At 36.4% G+C, this 18,618-nt stretch overlaps 1 protein-coding gene across 1 annotated transcript in view; it reads left to right on the forward strand.

Moving 5' to 3' along the window:
* The window catches only part of LOC123539334 (uncharacterized), a 39,991-nt gene that overhangs the window by 6,118 nt on the left and 15,255 nt on the right, over positions 1-18,618 (forward strand). Inside the window, exons 5-9 of the mRNA XM_053530649.1 lie at positions 1,834-1,941; positions 6,687-8,246; positions 13,592-13,733; positions 14,717-14,796; positions 15,219-15,376. Coding sequence (XP_053386624.1) covers positions 1,834-1,941; positions 6,687-8,246; positions 13,592-13,733; positions 14,717-14,796; positions 15,219-15,376 — 2,048 coding nt within the window. The remainder of the gene's footprint in view (positions 1-1,833; positions 1,942-6,686; positions 8,247-13,591; positions 13,734-14,716; positions 14,797-15,218; positions 15,377-18,618) is intronic.

Genomic DNA, 18,618 nt, shown 5'->3' on the forward strand with positions numbered 1-18,618 from the left:
GCCATCCAACTGGCGTACTGAATGTAATACCCAGGTGCCCGCTTTGCATCTTTACATCTGAATATTAACACTTCAATAATACTCACCTTCCTTGAGCAAAGGACTGTCTCTATGTAAATTACTGTCTAACAGAAATTTAGCAAGATATGTCTAATGAAGTAAACTACACTAACACAAATTCTGTAAAAACAGCAGAAAATATGACAGGATTTTAAAGGCATTTGATTCATTTTAAGCATATTATACGCCCGTTTGAAGAACGGGACGTATTATGGGAACGCCGCTGGCGGGCGGGCGGGCGGCTTCCACAGACTTTGTCCGGAGCATATCTTCTACATGCATGAAGGGATTTTGATGAAACTTGGCACAGTTGTTCACCATCATGAGACGGAGTGTCATGCGCAAAAACCAGGTCCCTAGGTCTAAGGTCAAGGTCACACTTAGAGGTCAAAGGTCAGATTCAAGAATGACTTTGTCCGGAGCATCTTCTTCATGTATGGAGTGATTTTGATGAAAGTTGGCACAATTGTTCATCATCATGAGACGGAGTGTCATGCGCAAGAACCAGGTCCCTAGGTCTAAGGTCAAGGTCACACTTAGAGGTCAAAGGATACAAGAAAGAAAACTTTGTCCGTAGCATATCTTCTTCATGCATAGAGGGATTTTGATATAACTTGGCACAAATGTTCACCACCATGAGGCGGAGTGTCATGCGCAAGAACCAGGTCCCTAGGTCTAAGGTCAAGATCACACTTAGAGGTCAAAAGATACAAGAATAAAAACCTTGTCCGGAGCATTTCTTCTTCATGCATAGAGGGATTTTGATATAACTTTGCATAAATGTTCACCACTACGAAGCGGAGGGTCGTGCGCAAGAACCAGGTCCCTAGGTCAAAGGTCAAGGTCACACTTAGAGGCCAAAGGTCAGATACAAGAATGACTTTGTATGAAGCATTTCTTCTTCATGCATGGAGGGATTTTGATGTAACTTGGCACAATTATACATCATCATGAGACAAAGTGTCATGCGCAGTTCCCTTCTTAGAATTACTTCCCTTTGTTGTTACTATAAATAGCTTATATTGTAACTTTTTCATTACTAGTCGTAGGGAAAAATCGAGACCACTTTTCTGTAGTACAACATGCATACTACATCCAATTTTGAGGTGTATTTTGACCAATCTCTACCTGGTAAAGATTTTTGTGTGGACTTACAATTTTTTTTTGAATTTTTTTTTTTTTTTTTTTTTTTTTTTTTAAGATTATCTTCCCTTAGTTGTTACTATAAATAACTTATATTGTAACTTTTTTATAATTGACCGTAGGGAAAAAACAAGACCACTTTTCTGTGGTACAACATAGATATTACTTTCAAATTTTAGGTGTATTTTAAGGTATCTCTACCTGGTAAGGAGTTTTTTAGTGGACTTAGAAAAACAAATGACTTACAATGATTACTAAACAACCACAAAATTAAAATTCCATTTGCAAATACAGGTGCTAGAGTAAAGAAATTTGCTGTGACGGGCGTATATTGTGACATTCTGGCACTCTTGTTTTATAATAGTTTTAGAAAAACTACTTACAGCTGTGTATACAATTGTATTTCTACAGCCATGATCAGTACTCATGTGTAATAACACCTTTAAGGGATTGAAGGGACAGTTGACATATTGACATGCCACTGGATTAAGACCTCAGTCTGGATAAGGACTGACAGTTGTTAGGTTAACGGTCCACTACTTTACCCTTGCATCATATAAAGTATAATGTTTTTCAGATTTTTAGAATTTTGTCATTGTTGTATTGCTGAAAAACTTATTTAAATTTCAGAGGCAGACAACAAACTACAGAAAGGTAAAGGAAAGAAAAAGAAGAAAGATAAATCCCCATTACCTAAAGCGTTAAATGAAAATCCACCAAGAACAGATATAGTACCAGGTACATTTACCGATAGATTTGCAGTGCTTCACAGTTACTGTGCATAATTAGGTGAACTATTTTAAGATTATCTTTCTCACCTTGGTGTCGGCATCATCCTCACACCTTGGTTGATATTTTGCTTGCATGCAGTCATATCTCAGTAACATTTTATTGGATTGAATATTCATACCGTGCTTCCCAGTCATCACACCTATAGATGACTCTTTGTTGCATCTAACATAAATTATGGCAATTTTTCGACTAAAAATATTTAATTAAAGTTTCATGTACGTCTGACTACCGTATTGTATCTTAGTAACAGCTACATAATATCTGATAGCAACTTCACTTGGGGCATGCTTCCATCTAATGAACTTACATAACCTGGTTTTGGCCCTTATTAGACTTATCATTTCTTTGAAGTTTTGCATGCAAGTTGTTACCATTGAAATAATAAAATTCTAGTATTTTGTAACAAGTTTTAATAAAACAACTATGTTATGTAAGTCTTGTCTGACTGTTATTTAAGTTGCAGCCTTTTTTATTAGCTCCCCTGAGCCAAAGGCTCATGGTGAGCTTTTGTGACCGGTCAATGTCCGTCGTGTGTCATGTGTCCGTCAACATTTTCCAGTGCTAGCCCTGGCCATTATAAATTAATAGCCACTTTTTTTCAGGTAAAAAATTAATAGACAAACTTGGCACGCCCGTAATTCGCATGCGCTTTCGTATTTCAATGAAAAACATAAAACAGGGTATTTATAACTTTTTTTTTCATGAAACACTTAAACACAGTTTATCTTTCAGAACTTTATCATTTTTCATGTTTATCATAGGCTTTGAATAATCATACATTTATGCATATCTTCATTTGTTTGTGTTCAGATGTCACTGAAAATACTATTTTAGTATGTGACATGACCCATTGTGAATTCTTGTCAAGAATGATCATTACTTTTTGTGACGAAAGTCAGGGCTTAAGCTAGGCTAAGATTTTAGGGAGAAGTCACTTCTCCCTCAGCTAAGATTAGGGAGAAGGGGAGAGATTTTAGAAGTGACAAGATTTTAGGGAAAATGTGGAAATATTTTAACGCCATGCAATTTGAAAAAGGAACTAAATATGCTTAATATAATGTTAGTATTTTTATTATTTCCTGTCTTTGTTTAAGTCTATTGATTTAAAGTAAATAAATTCACTCAAAATGTCAGTGATTCTGTTTTCTTATCCTTGTAAACCTTGTGAATCTAATGTGATTAAACTGCAAATTAAAGTTTATTCTCACTCTTGTAATGATTGCCCAAACCAAGAAAACCCTTTGAATATAAATACAATTTAAAAAAGTTAATCTGCCCAAAATAAATCAACTCCCAGTGCTTAATGCACTCAAAGTCACAATCACATTAAATAACAGGTGTGTGTATTGATGCTGGTTCTGAATTAAATACATGTCAATAGCAGTGACATCACTATGACATCACATGGAATACAGGTCTTCTTTGGTCTCCTGGTGTGGGCACACATTTAAAGAAACAGTTGTCAAACAGGTTCAACCCAGTTTCTGATGGCAGGTGTCAATGACACTTGAAAAATTACGAGTAAAATTAAGTGGATTTAAGGAAATTATTGAGCCAGTCAAGGTAAGATACTTTCTAAAGGTCGAAAAAGAATGTGTAAGCTAATGTAATGTAAATCCCTACTGTTAATTTGTGCTTGTCCACAGACAGACAGAATGCAAAAACGCACTTGTTGTTTGCTGTCTAAAAGTCTCGAGTCGGACATAGGAATTCCACATCTGAAGGAATTATGTTTAATTAATTTGTTTGTTTGGTAATTAATGGCGATTAAATGATCAAGGATAAGTGAAGATAATTGTTGCTTTAAACTTCTATACGATCAATAGTGCACACATGCGGATCAATTAGTGAAGTATACCACGTACGCATGTTGGCGATAAACAAATCAATTAAGCGTGTCACCGTTTAGAAGGGGTAATTATACCTCTGGGCAAATACGCTTCCAGCTACCGACTTCGCATGTTTTTGTCGATAAAACTACATATGTTCCAACAGTTTAAGGACAGTTTTTTGCAATATTTTTTTTGTTGCATTTTTATAAATTATTCGCCATTTTATATCGCCAAAAATTGCGTTTTAATCGACACTTTAATAAAATAATCGCCATTTGGCGATAATGTCGATTGGCAGCGCGAGCACTGATTTTCTAAAAAAAAACTTCTTGAAAACCTCTGGGCAGAATTACACCAAACTTCACAGGAATGATCCTTTGATGGCCCCCTTTCAAAAATGTTCAAAGAATTGAATTCCATGCAGAACTCTGGTTGCCATGGCAACCTAAAGGAAAATCTTTAAAAATCTTCTTGTCCAAAACCACAGGGCCTAGGGCTTTGATATCTGGTATGTAGCAATATCTAATGGTCCTCTACCAAGATTGTTCAAATTATCCCCCTAGGGTCAAATATGGCCCCGCCCCGGGGGTCACATAGTTTATATAGACTTATATATGAAAACTTTAAAAATCTTCTTGTACAAAACCACATGGCCTAGGTCTTTGATATTTGGTATGTAGCATCATCTAGAGGACCTCTACCAAGATTATTCAAATTATCCCCCTAGGGTCAAATATGGCTCCGCCCCGGGGTTTAAAGTTTTACATAGACTTACATAGGAAAAAAAGTTTAAAAATCTTCTTGTCTGAAACCACAAGACTTAGGCCTTTGATATTTTGTTTGTAGCATTGTCTTATGGTTCTCAACCAAAATTGTTCAAATTGTACCCCTGGGGTAAAAAGAGGCCCTGCCCTGGGGGTCCCATGTTTTATATAGACTTATATAGGAAAAAACTTTAAAAGTCTTCTTGTCTGAAACCACACAACCTAGGCTTTTGATATTTGGTATGATGCATTGCCTAGTAGTCCTCTACCAAAAATGTTCAAATTATGCCCCTGGGGTTAAAAGAGTCCCCGCCTCAGGGTCACTTAATTATTATATGAGTTATATAGGGAAAAATATTTAAAAAATTATCTGATCCTATTTCCAAGACTGTTTAATAATAATTACCTGATGACCCTAAGTAATATGATGTCACTTGACTGTGACCTTGACCTGCTGACCTACTTTCTTGTTTTTTAAGATACAGCCTTGAAATTTGGATGACATGTACAGTTTTGCACACCAATTGTAAAACTGAATTTCATTTACCATGAATGTGACCTACTGACTTTCTTAATATTTTAACATCAGTTTGACATTTGAAGCATGTAGCTCATATTACTCAGGTGAGCGATCCAGGGTCATCATGACCCTCTTGTTACTTAGAAATTGTCAAATATTCTAGCCCTGTGTCCTATGAATGGCTCTAATTTCTATGGTTACACTGTCATAAAATCATCATTTTAAATATGCCAAACAGCTTCAAAATGTTGAAACTAATAAAAAAACAGTGTGGTAATATCTTGTATTCTCTTTGTTATAGTGCTACAGCGAACTTGCCCATTCCGAACCAGTTTTTAATTTTTTATCGTTTTACTTCGTCAAGTTTATATTTTAAATATAATTTTCATTTTAAATGCTGGACAAATATGTCACGATTAAAATAATGTGAAAAGAAATTCGAAACAAAACATTGTTTGTAACAGATTTCTGTAAATGATCAGACTGGTACTGTGCATAAACCGGGTCATACTCGCCTATTCCGAATCACCACAAATGACCTGAAATGGTTTTCTTACTACTATCCACAACAACATAAAACTACCATCTTGAATCGAAAACTGAAATTATTTTATGTCAGGAATAGAAATAATCGCATCTAAGGCCAATTAAATGACTAAAACGATAGGCACGACATCCTTCTTTGGCATTATTGAAATATTCTGTTTTAAAACAGACATGTGGGCGGTCTTGTCCTTTATGTGAATTAAATAGTCACATTGTATAATAATACCTTCGCCTTTTTCTGTAACATCTGGCCATGGGTAAAAACAATAACATAAATTAATATTTTGGACACATTGAATCGATATTTTTTCTGCAATCTTTAAACAACGTGCAGCAGAACAGAACTGAAAATGTGTGATTCGGAATAGGCACAATGTATGCCATCTATATTTCCTCTTTAGGCATCTCAATGGACAAATTGTTTTTAATGTGGGATATATGACTGGAAAAAGCATAAAATTTCCTTCTTTTTAATCTCCCTTCCATTTCATTTCATTAAAAAACTAGAACGCAAGCGCTCTTTGAATCTGACATTTTTGTTTACAATCGTCAAATTTCCACATAAGAAAAAATATAGCATTTGGACAATGTTGTAAATATGTATTATGTAAGAATAACTTGAACATTTACCAGCAATTAATTATTAGTTTAGTGTATTAGATATAAAACCAAAACATAACTTACGGTTTTTCTTGACGTATGCGCGACGGCTGCTTAAAAACTTGGAAATGAGTCAATTTAAAGACTGGTTCGGAATAGGCAAGTTCACTGTATTGAAATAAAAAGAAGAATTAAAAGGATTTGATATTTATTATTTTCAGAGATTTTTTGTCTAAGGCAAAGAAATTTTGCAGAACAAGTTTACAAGACAGAAAGTTGCAGAAAAGAAGCTCATTTTAGTACATTTTTCTGAGATGACATGGAGATGTATATATTTATGGTTAGAGAAGCGTTAGAAATCGTTTTTAATTTGAATTATTTGTTTGAAAATATTTTTTGAAAATTATACTGCACAATTTTTCTTTCCAGGATTCAGCTCTATCTATGGAACAACCTATCCTTATGGTACAGCATTATTTCTGAGACAGCTACAGTCTCAAGACTATGCGAATAATCCTATCTTCAACACGCGTCTTGCTTCGTCTACACCTGATCCAGAAAAGCACCTGGCTGATCTCTCTGCAAGCAAGCTTCCAAGTGGAACTGATCAAGTTTCTCGAGACATACCGGAAAAAGACATCTCGGCAGTGTCTTCAGTACCCCCTAGTTTCAATCATATACAAAATATGGCTGACATGGTAGATATTTACAAGCGAATTGAACTTAACAAATTTACTGAGCTTCAGGAAGCTGCTGCTAGAGCAGAATTAGAAAAATTCAAAGCATTTCGGAGTGCAAGTGTAAAAGATCCCCAAAGTTTAAGTGGATCGGAGGGTCAAGATCATTTGAGTAATGCAGGACAAAATGAAAATTTACTTAAAGATGATACAGAAAATGTGTCAGAGCCAGTTGTTGGTAGACAGTCTGGTGGATTTGTAATGACTGGCAGTCAGGGGTTTTCATTGCCTCCTGCAGATTCAGTTTTCAGACCGGTAGTTCCAGGGACAGGGTTATATGATTCAAATACTCAGTTTGAAGGTCAACAAGATAGCAGTCTAACAGCCTTTCAGCCGTATCTAAGTGGTGATTCCAGGGAAATTCTGCCTCCTCAAGCTTGGCTGGTAGGTGCACAAGCTCAAACTGAAGGTCATGTTCAGAACTTGGAAAATGCACAACCATCCTCACAGAACAGTACTATGAAGGAGGGTGGAGAACAAGAAATGCCTCTCTCAGGAAGGACTGATTATTCTGAGGCAAGTAAAGGAACTGACTATATCGTGTTACCACGGCGATCTGATGTGCCTAAAGGTCATGATGTGAGGTCAAACACTGATGGTAAAGTTGTGTATGAAAAACAGAATGGCCTTTTTCAGCTTCATCAGAAAAAAAGTTCAGATCAAAGTTCAAGTGGTAATTTAAGCAAATCGGACAAGAGTGACTCGACAAATAAAAGTCAAGGTCCGGGATCACTAGATGAAGTTCCAGAGAGGGATACACCCGCCCAAAATTTAAAACAATCTGCTACTCACTCTCAGTCATCAAAGGATGGCACATTTAGGATGGAAGGTTTAAAGAATGATTCACAAAATCTGTCTGAAGTTACTGCATCTACTCCAAGAAATCAAAACATGAGTGGAACTGGTAGTACTAGCAGTTATGGAGGCAAAATTGTATTCATTCCAAATGATTCAAATACTCAAAATGTGATTGGCTATGTCCCAGGTCTTCCCATCATCCCTGGCTCAAATCAGCCAATCAGTTTGCCTGTTACAAATGAAATTGTTGGAAGTGCTGTCCAATCAGGAAGCATTCTGTCATCAGCTGTAGGAACACAGGGACAGTCAACATCTCAAGTGACATCACAAGGTCAGCAAAATAGCACAGTTTATCACAGTGCAAGGCATGCCCAGACCGTTGCAGCAGGGGATGTAGGTGTCAGAAAACTCAGATATCTGTTAAAGGAGCTCAAAGAATGTACCAAAGTTTCCAGTAAGTATACTTATTTTGTTCCTTTTTCATAAGAATTCTAGTACCTTTAAAAATGTTTTAGGGTACTGGTTCTGATGATAAACTCAGACAGAAAATGAGGTTTTTTTTACCTGTAACTCTTTTTATTTCTGCAAATTGTTATCAATGGTTGGTATCGATATAAAACTTAACATTTGCTGAAAAATTGACATAATTTGTATTTAGTAAGCAAACTCACACAATTTTCTCCATAGTGTTACATTGAAACTTTCCCAAAAATGCAGCAACAGTCATTATAGATCAAGTACTGGTAATGAAAAGTTACCCAGTGTCAGGCCTTAATGTGTTGACAGTGAGCATGCACAAAAAACATCCTCTTCCCCAGTGATTTTGGATAAATATTTTTTAAACAGATAAATGTAAGTCATTTATTTATACAGAATATTTACCAATTTTGATTTTGTTAACAATAGTTGGTGTTGTAAGTGGTTGCTATTAGATGGCGTGTTCAACTTCAGTTATGTAAATAGCCAATTGCAATAGAATAATTCGAAGGTGGTCGATTTTACCATCTGTTCTAGCTTATTATTAGTACCAGTAGGGGGCTTTTAGGTTTACTTCTATCTGTACATCTGCCCATCCATGCAAACAAAAGGACATTTCTTGGTACTGAGGACAGTAGGTAATGTTAATTTATGTTCTTTTCGTGCTGCTTATTGAGTACTTTCTGTTGCTTGCTAGGTGCTTTGTAACAAAAGAAATGCCAATTTGTAAGAACGTCTGTCCATATGTCTTGTCTGTCAAAATTTATGTCAAGCATATCTCAAGAAGTATTTGACCTAGAGTCATCAAACATTATAGAAATATTGTTCTGCTTGTGAAGTTGTAGAGTTAATTTTTTGTTTGAGATTTCACTCTCCAGAGTTATGGCCCTTGACTTAGTCAAAACTAGGCATAAAGGGCCTAAAGGTAAATGTCACAAGTCATGTATCTCAAAAAGCATTTGATTTGGAGTCATGAAACTTTACAGGAATGTCATTCATCATTTGTAGTTGTGCACCTGGAGTTCTATTATGTCCCCCACCCCCGCACAGGGGAGACATATTGTTCTTGCCCTGTCCGTCCGTCCTTCGGTCCGTCCATCACACTGCATTTCCAATCAATAACTGGAGATTGAACCATTTGACCTAGAACCTTCAAACTTCATAGGTTGGCAGGGCTTATGAAGTAGACGACCCCTATTGTTTTGGGGGTCACTCGATCTAAGATCAAGGTCACAGGGGCCAGAACATGGAAAACCATTTTCGATCAATAACTTGATAACCAATTAACCCAAAATGTTGAAACTTCATAGTAGATGGTCCCTATTGATTTTCGGGTCACTCAGTTGAAGGTCAGGGTCACAGGGGTCTGAACATGAAAAACTATTTCCGATCAATAACTTGAGAAGCTTTTGACTGAGAATGTTGAAACTTCATAGGATGATTGGACATGCAGAGTAGATGACCCCTATTGATTTTGTGGTCACTTTAATAAAGGTCAAGGTCACAGGGGCCTGAACATGGAAAACCATTTCCAGTAAGTAACTTGAGAATCACTTGACCCAGAATGTTGAAACTTCATAGGTTGATAAAACATGTAGAGTAGATGACCCCTTTTGATTTTTGGGTCACTTGATCAAAAGTCAAGGTCACAGGGACTAGAACATGGAAAACCGTCTCCAATCAATAACATGAGAACCTTTTCACCCATAACTTTCAAACTTCATAGGATGATAGGAGTAAAAGAGAATATGACCCTTATCGTTTTTGGGATCACTTGAGCTAAGATCAAGGTCACAGTGGCATGAACATAGAAAACTCTTTCTAATCAATAACTTGAGAACCACTTTACCCAGAATGTTGAAACTTAATAAAGTTAATAGGATGATTGGACATGCAGAGTAGATGACCCCTACTGATTTTAGGGTCACTCAATCAAAGGTCAAGGTCACAGGGGCCTGAACATGGAAAACCATTTCCAATTCATAACTTGAGAACCACTAGGCCCAGAATGTTGAAACTTAGTGGGATGATTGGACATGCCAAGTAGATGATCCATATTGCAGCCAACCATCAGTGTCTCTTTGACTTCCGCTCCTGTCCCCTATTGACTTCTTGCCTATACAACTTTGCATTGGGGGAGACATGCGCTTTTCTATAAAAGCATCTTCTAGTTTGGTATTTACCCCACTCAGACCTTCAATTTACTTTATCTTTAAGTTTCTTGGTGATGTTTTATTGTATCCTTGCCCTCCCCCTAACAACCCAAGGTAATATGTAAGGTGACTTTGTCTTGCATTGACACGTGCCTGTACATTGACAGGAAGTGGTGGTACCTGTGTCTAGAACTAGTGATACAGTTGGAATTAAATTTTTATTCTAGATAAGTTCTCTCACAATCCACATGAAAAAATCTTGTTTTGTGTTCATAAGTTTATAGAAAATCCTGGTATGATGATTAAACTACTATATTATGACTTTGTAGTTGTCTGTAGAGGTGTGATTGTGTGATTAGTTTGATTATTATTTACCTGTCGAGGTCATTTGTCACATTTACAACTTCAAGCACTTTTTGTTTATGGTCACCAAGGTAGAATAACATATTTCCAGGGAATGATAATGAGTTTTGATAAAGTACATGTAACCGATTTGAGATAAAAGATCACTACCTATTGTTTTTGCATGTTGATGGATTCCAGATCTTTGTGTTTTACATGGTCATCTCACCGAATAAAAGCAGTTTTAGGTTTCATTTAAAATCTTGTTTATTTAAGAGATAATTTATAGCAAAAGAGTGTTTTAACACTATTTATGCACGATGGGCAGTTGTAAGTTGACGTAATAATTTCACGAGGGCACAGCCCTCGTAAAATTATTTGTACAACTTATTACCGCCCGAATGAAAAAATAGTGTTAAAACACTCTTTTGCTATAAATTATTTTGATTCTAATGTGCCCTTAATCTAAAACAGTAGATAAAATAAAGTAGCGCTCTATCTTGGTCGCAACAAAAACATTGACGTCACCGCACATTTATGTGACGTCATTCTAGCGTAAGAGTGTTTTAACAGAGAAAAGCATATTAGAATATGATATAACCCAGGGCTCACAAAAGAAAGCCAGCTTTTGCCAAACCCTCCCAAATACTCTGACAGAGCGGGGCGTATTATCTGAACACCTGTAATCTTCACCAAACTTGCTGACAATGTTTGTGGGCATAATATCTCGGCCAAGTTCGATAACCATCCTAATCGCCCCAGGCACTCTTGGATTATGGCCCTTGAAGTACTCGAAAAACTGCGAATTTAGCCTTGTCCGCTTCATAAGTCGAACAGTTTTTATCTGATCTTCACCAAACTTACTGACAATGTTTGTGGGCATAGTATCTCAGCCAAGTTCGATAACCACCCAAATCGCCCCAGGCACTTGGAATATGGCTTTTGAATTAGGCCAAATTCGATGATGGGGTATTTTGTGACAGTCTGGCACTCTTGTTTTGGGTGAACAAGGCATACAACATCAATATTACAACCTTTATGATACGTAACTTAATATTTAGACAGGCATATTTTGTGACTGTCAGGCACTCTTGTTGTATAACGTAAAATTCCAATTTTTGTTCCAAACCAAATGGAATTTTACCAGATATGTTGGGCAGTCATACACAATATCAAGAGCACTGACTACCATGATATAACAATAAAATACAGAAAAGCATGAAATGAAAAGTGTATGTAGCTCAGCCAGGAAGTCACAAATGTAAGCTTCGAGTGCGGGAGGTCATGAGTTCGATCCCCGGCCGCGTCATACCAAAGACGTAAAAAATGGTACTAGTAGCTTCCTCGCTTAGCGCTCAGCATTAAGAGGGTAATGTTAGGACTGGTCAGCCCGGTGTCAGTATAATGTGACTGGGTGGGGTATCATGTCACGTGTCTATGAGGTGATATCATATTCCAGTGAGGCAGCACTATAAAGTTGGGCATTGTGTTCACTGCTACAAGTAGACACCGTCATTTATATGACTGAAAAAATGTTGAAAAAGACGTTAAACCCAAACACACACACACACACACACACACACACACAAATATACTTAATCAAGTCTATGCTGTTGTAGAAGATGTGAGTATAGGATATGTCTGCGGTTCAGACTTGAAGTACCTCTATAACCTTCAAACTTGAGCTTTTTTTTTTTATTAAACTAATATTACTTGTTGTGCACTAAATATAACTTCTTTATCAACAGAAGATGTGGAGGTGACCAGGCTAGTGTGTAAGATGTGGAGGTACTAGACTAATGAACACTAAATATATTGATAATTGTCTTTATCAACAGAAGATGTGGAGGTTTCAAGGCTTATGAACACTAAATATATTGTCTTTATCAACAGAAGATGTGGAGGTTACAAGGCTGATGTACACTAAATATATATATTTTTTTATCAACAGAAGATGTGGAGGTTACAAGGCTGATGTACACTAAATATATATATTTTTTTATCAACAGAAGATGTGGAGGTTACAAGGCTGATGTACACTAAATATATATATTTTTTTATCAACAGAAGATGTGGAGGTTACAAGGCTGATGTACACTAAATATATATATTTTTTTATCAACAGAAGATGTAGAGGTTACCAGGCTGATGTACACTAAATATATTGTCTTTATCAACAGAAGATGTGGAGGTTGCAAGGCTTATGAACACTAAATATATTGTCTTTATCAGCAGAAGATGTGGAGGTTGCAAGGCTTATGTACACTAAATATATTGTCTTTATCAACAGAAGATGTGGAGGTTGCAAGGCTTATGAACACTAAATATATTGTCTTTATCAGCAGAAGATGTGGAGGTTACCAGGCTGATGTACACTAAATATATTGTCTTTATCAACAGAAGAAGTGCAGGTTGCAGGCTATTAAACACTAAATATATTCTCTTCATCAACAGAAGAAGTAGAAGTTGCCAGGCGGATGTACACTAAATATATTTTCTTCATCAGCAGAAGAAGTGGAGGTTGCCAGGCGGATGTACACTAAATATATTTTCTTCATCAACAGAAGATGTGGAGGTTGCCAGGCGGATGTACACTAAATATATTTTCTTCATCAACAGAAGATGTGGAGGTTGCCAGGCTAATAGACAACAGAAGAAGTGGAGGTTGCCAGGCGGATGTACACTACATATATTTTCTTCATCAACAGAAGATGTGGAGGTTGCCAGGCTAATAGACATTAAATATATTTTCTTCATCAGCAGAAAATGTAGATGTTATCAGGTTGTTATAATACACTAAATATATCTTGTTTATCTTTATCTATAGAAGATACGGAGGTTACAAGGCTGGTAATGGAGATTGATGCAGCCATCAGTGCTATACCACAGTTGGCCTTGACCTTTAACCTTCAGACAGAGATTGACCTTGCTATACAGCCATTGAGGAGTGAAAATAGTCAGCTTAGAAGGTAGGTTTCTTGTGTAGCAACCTTCTTACCTGGAAACAGAGGGGCCTTCGTGGCAAGGTGGTTAAAGTAGCTGGCTTCAAATCACTTGACCGTCATCAATGTGGGTTCGAGCCTCACAAAGTGTGTTAAATTCTTCTTATGAGGAAGCCATCCAGCTGGCTAATGGAAGGTCATTGGTTCTACCCAGGTTCTGGCTTATGAGAAAAAAATGCATGGAGGGGCACCTGGGGTCTTCCTCCTCCATCAAAGATTGAAAGTCACCATATGACCTATAATAATTCTTGTGTTGGTGCAACGTTAAACCCAACAAAATAAATAAATTTCAGGGAAACAAAGTTTATTACATCTGTTTTAGAGAAAGTGCTTAACACTACGTATAGTGACTACTTACAGTTCATTACTCACACCTCAGTATAAGATTACAGAGACAGCTCAGTCATGTTTTGTTCATACTAGTTTCCAAACCATGAGTTAGGAGTTTAATTGCCATGTCTTAAGAGTATCTTATTTATACCTGAATTTTTTACTAAATCAAGATTTGGGAATTGGGTTTTACAATTAAGAAAAAATGCATACTAACATCCAAATTGAGAAATGCTCAAGAAAAGTTATTGTTTTACCAAAACATTATATTTTAAAAGAATAATGGCCAGTAATGCTCGAAGTGTTTCAAATATTTATTGTGTCGTATGTACAGTCTTGCCAAAAAAAAGTAAAAAAAAAAATAACTTTAAGAAATTTAGCTTTAAAATTGGGGGAAAAATACTTCGTGCCATTGAGACTAAAGCAGAAGTTTGGTTCAAAAGTGAGCCCCCCCCCACCCCCCCTCAAAAAAACCCCAAAAAAACACAGCCTGTCAGGGTGACTACTGACTGAATAACATACAACAGGCCATTGTGAGGGAAGGGGAATATTTGATTTACAAACCACACATTTTATTTGTTTGATGTAATATTTACCGATGCAATATTTTTTCCCCCCAGAAAGTTACGCTTGCTAAACCAGCACTTAAAAGAAAAGGAGCTGTCTGCCAATGAGGAACCAAAAGATGTCAATTTTGAAAGTGAGTATCATTTTCAGTTCAATTTTTGTTCTGTCTTTTTGAAGAAAGGTGTATGAACAATTTTGAGATCATATTTTAATGATAGATGAATTTAGCTTTGTATTAAGAAACAGGCTTGAGTTTTATTACAGATATATTACATGACATTGGGAGCATTATATAATGCCTTGTAAAAAATGTTGATGAAAACAAGGCTTATAACTGTTATATCATGTAATATGCTCTTACACCAAAAGACTGACAGACAAACAGCTTCACGTTATTGCTATTTGCATAACTATTATTTTGAAAACTCACCTCATGTGAAATTTTAATGTCACTATGAAAACTTTTATTAGAAATTTGGTGAAAATATGTGGTATATGTTTGGTCCTTCATTTCTGTTGGCTTGAAAAAAACTATTACGTGTGTGTGTGTTACAGTTTTACACCTGCAGACGAGCAATGACACATTACAGAAAGTGCTGAAAGAAGAGAAAGAGATAAAAACACGTCTAGCAGCTGAAGTCCAGTATTTATACAATGAGATACATAAAATGAAAGTTGAGAAATCCAAGCTGATTGCCCAGACTAGTGAGAAGGTAGGTTTTTGGTGACACTTTAGGTAAAAGCACAAATGTAACGAGTACTTTGTCTGCAAAGTAATCCTTAAACTACTTCTCTCTCAAGCATTTTATCTTTAAACCAGTCAGCCCATGTCATGATTTTGCAAGAGACATTCTGTGTTATGTCACCCTGTATGTAGGGAGATATATTGTCTGTCTGCCTGTCTATCACAAAAGTTTGTCAAGACTTCCTCTTTGACTTTGCCTACTTGTCAGCATTCCCACTGACTTTTTGAAAAGTGGGTACATGTACCCACATACTTTAGAAAATGTGGGTACATGATAAAAAAAGTTGGGTACAAACCATACAAATTGAAAAAAATGTTCCAACTGAAACAAAATTATAAAGTTCTAAGTATATGGGAAGTGACACTTTTATTCAGCCAGTGTTAATGACAGTGGTTTGTTTTACACATGCACCACAGGGATACAGCTAAAAGTGACTTCTCCTTATAGAAAAGTGGAGAGACTTCTAGTTGAAAAATAGAAATTTCTGAACATCATTTCTAACACAGTATACCCCCCTCCCCACCACACACACCCAGCAAGCTTGTGAAGCAATTTGAAAAGATGGCTATAATTTTCTTGTTTCAATATGGATAAAAACTATTGATGTGACCATTCATTTTCTTAGATACATCATTTTCCATGCAAAGAGTTTTTCTTTATTCCATAATTCTGAAAAAAAAACCCGTTTTCAAAAAATTAAGCAGACGCTGATGGGTATCACCAGCCGAGTTTTTAAAACATTTTTTTGCTGCTATATCTTGCTGCAACATTATAGCAACAAAAAAAATGTTTTAAAATCAAAACTCAGCGAGTAATACTTATTTAGCATGAACAGTATCGGACTCGAATAAAAATGAAAAATTGCTCGATGAAAGTCAGTCCGCAACCGGTCATTTTGTAAATATTAATAAACAAGCAGTTTACGAGTCTTTCTTTTACAATTGAGACCAAATAATTGTGTAGGGATGCCAGCTGACCAGCTTTTACAATGGAGACCAAATAATTGTGTAGGGATGCCAGCTGACCGCTTGATTATTCAACAACTTGTTGAAAAAACGTCCAAAGTCGTTGTTTTTGCACTCGCACATGTTGACAATTATCGGAAAGTGTCAAAGATGTAACTGCATCGTTGATTGGCTGAATACTATCACGTCTAGTTTTGCAAATTATTTGATTCCCTGTCACAGTTCTCGTGAAAATCTCACAAGTACCTGGAGTAGGCGGAGCTTAAATTATGCCATCGGCATGTAAATTCAACTCGTCTTGACATGTAGCAAATTGTCAACAGTGTGTATTGCGGTAATTTGCGTGTACAGATCAAAAATAATGTCTGGTTACTTGAATTTCGGCTCTTTATCGACGAACAAAGTATTTTCTGTCAGATTTTTTACGCGTGCATTGTACCCGTGGAATTTTAAAACTTGCGTGCAAGTGACTTTTTATGCGTGAATTACGCGGATTTTTGTGTGAATGGGAATGCTGCTTGTGTATGCCTTAGGAACACCTATATTTCTTATTTATATTTGGTTTAGCTGACTTGAACCAAAGGTTCAGGACGAGCTATTTTGTAGAGGCAGATGGCCAGTGGCAATTGTCCTTCATCCATTGTCCATTGGTTATCTTCAACAAATTACATATACATTTTCTGCTCTGAAACTACTGGTCATAATTACGTCAGACTTGGTCTACAGTATCCTGGCATGATCCTCTGTCAGTTTTGTCCAAGTTGGGTTACTTGTCCCCTTTTTAGGCATCGCTAGGGCTTTAACTAGAAAAAAACTTTCAAAAAAGTTCTTTTCAAGTTCACAGGCTTTCCAGCGTTCCTACTTTTTCCTACTTTTTTGAAAGTGCTTCAAATTTTTTCCTACTTTTCTACAAAATCTCCTGTTACTCCAACTTTTTCATGTCAGAATTAGTAAAACTGCATTTTTTGAACCCCTGAATCAAAATTTTACTGATAACAAGGTATGATGTTGGTTGAATGGCCTTCCATGTTGATCATTAAAATGTTGTTTACCTTACTTTATGGTTTTATTCTTGAATTCAGGAAAGTGTCAGATTCAGTTCCCTCAGTTAAATGACATTGTTATACCACATCAGCATCCCACACTGTAAATCATGTTTTATCTGTATTTGAGATCAGCTGCGGTAAACCAGATACACTCTTTTATTGGTTTGAATGGACATGTTTTCTAGAAGTTATGGTGAGAATAGACCAATGAGATGTTTTATTTCACAGTTTAATTTTCATTAGTGTAAAGGAATCTGCAGTCTTATGTTTGCTGACACCTGTATATAGGGTCACCTTGCTTAGAATGGTCACATGTAGGTACAAGTATTTGAATTCCCTATAGAATAACCCTTTATATTTCTAGATCTTGTCAAACATGGCCAGTGGCCAACAAAACATGCCCTACTAAACTGATATTAACAGATTCTCTGGTGTTATATTTGTTAATATACACAATAGAAAAAGGTGTGAAATAATGTTCTTGTTACTCCCTGGAAAATGACGTTGGTATATTAGAGTCATCTTACAGTGAGTTGGTCAGTAGGTCATGCAATCTGTTGCAAAAAGTTTGTGCAGGGAATTTCTTTCTGTTAAGGTATACTGCACCCAAATTTGATATTTGAAAGTATGAACAATTACAACATATCACTCATGTAAATATAAAATTCTTCATGTGTATTAACAGTATTATGTGTAAGGTTTTATGTAGTACACGCATAATTGATACTTTGCTACATGTACAGCTAAACACAATATCTATATAGATGCGTACTATCACTGAAAACAATTTTAACAACCAGCTGTTACTGAATGGCATTTAATTATGACTGTAGCTCTACATACGCAATTAATTTATATATTTAGAAATGTAAAGTAAATTTAATGAAACCGCCTTGGTAGCCTAGTGGTAGAGCGTTCGCTTCGAGTGCGGGAGGTCGTGGGATCGATCCCCGGCCGCGTCATACCAAAAACGTAAAAAAAATGGTACTAGCAGCTTCCTCGCTTGGCGCTCAGCATTAAGGGGATAGTGCTAGGACTGGTCAGCCCGGTGTCAGTATAATGTGACTGGGTAGGGTATCATGCCACGTGTCTACGGCATGATATTCCAGTGAGGCAGCACTATAAAGTTGGGCATTGTGCTCACTGCTACAAGTAGACACTGTCGTTTATTTGACTGAAAAATTGTTGAAAAAGACGT

Source organism: Mercenaria mercenaria, chromosome 18 (genome assembly GCF_021730395.1).
Source record: "Mercenaria mercenaria strain notata chromosome 18, MADL_Memer_1, whole genome shotgun sequence".
Taxonomy (NCBI): domain Eukaryota; kingdom Metazoa; phylum Mollusca; class Bivalvia; order Venerida; family Veneridae; genus Mercenaria; species Mercenaria mercenaria.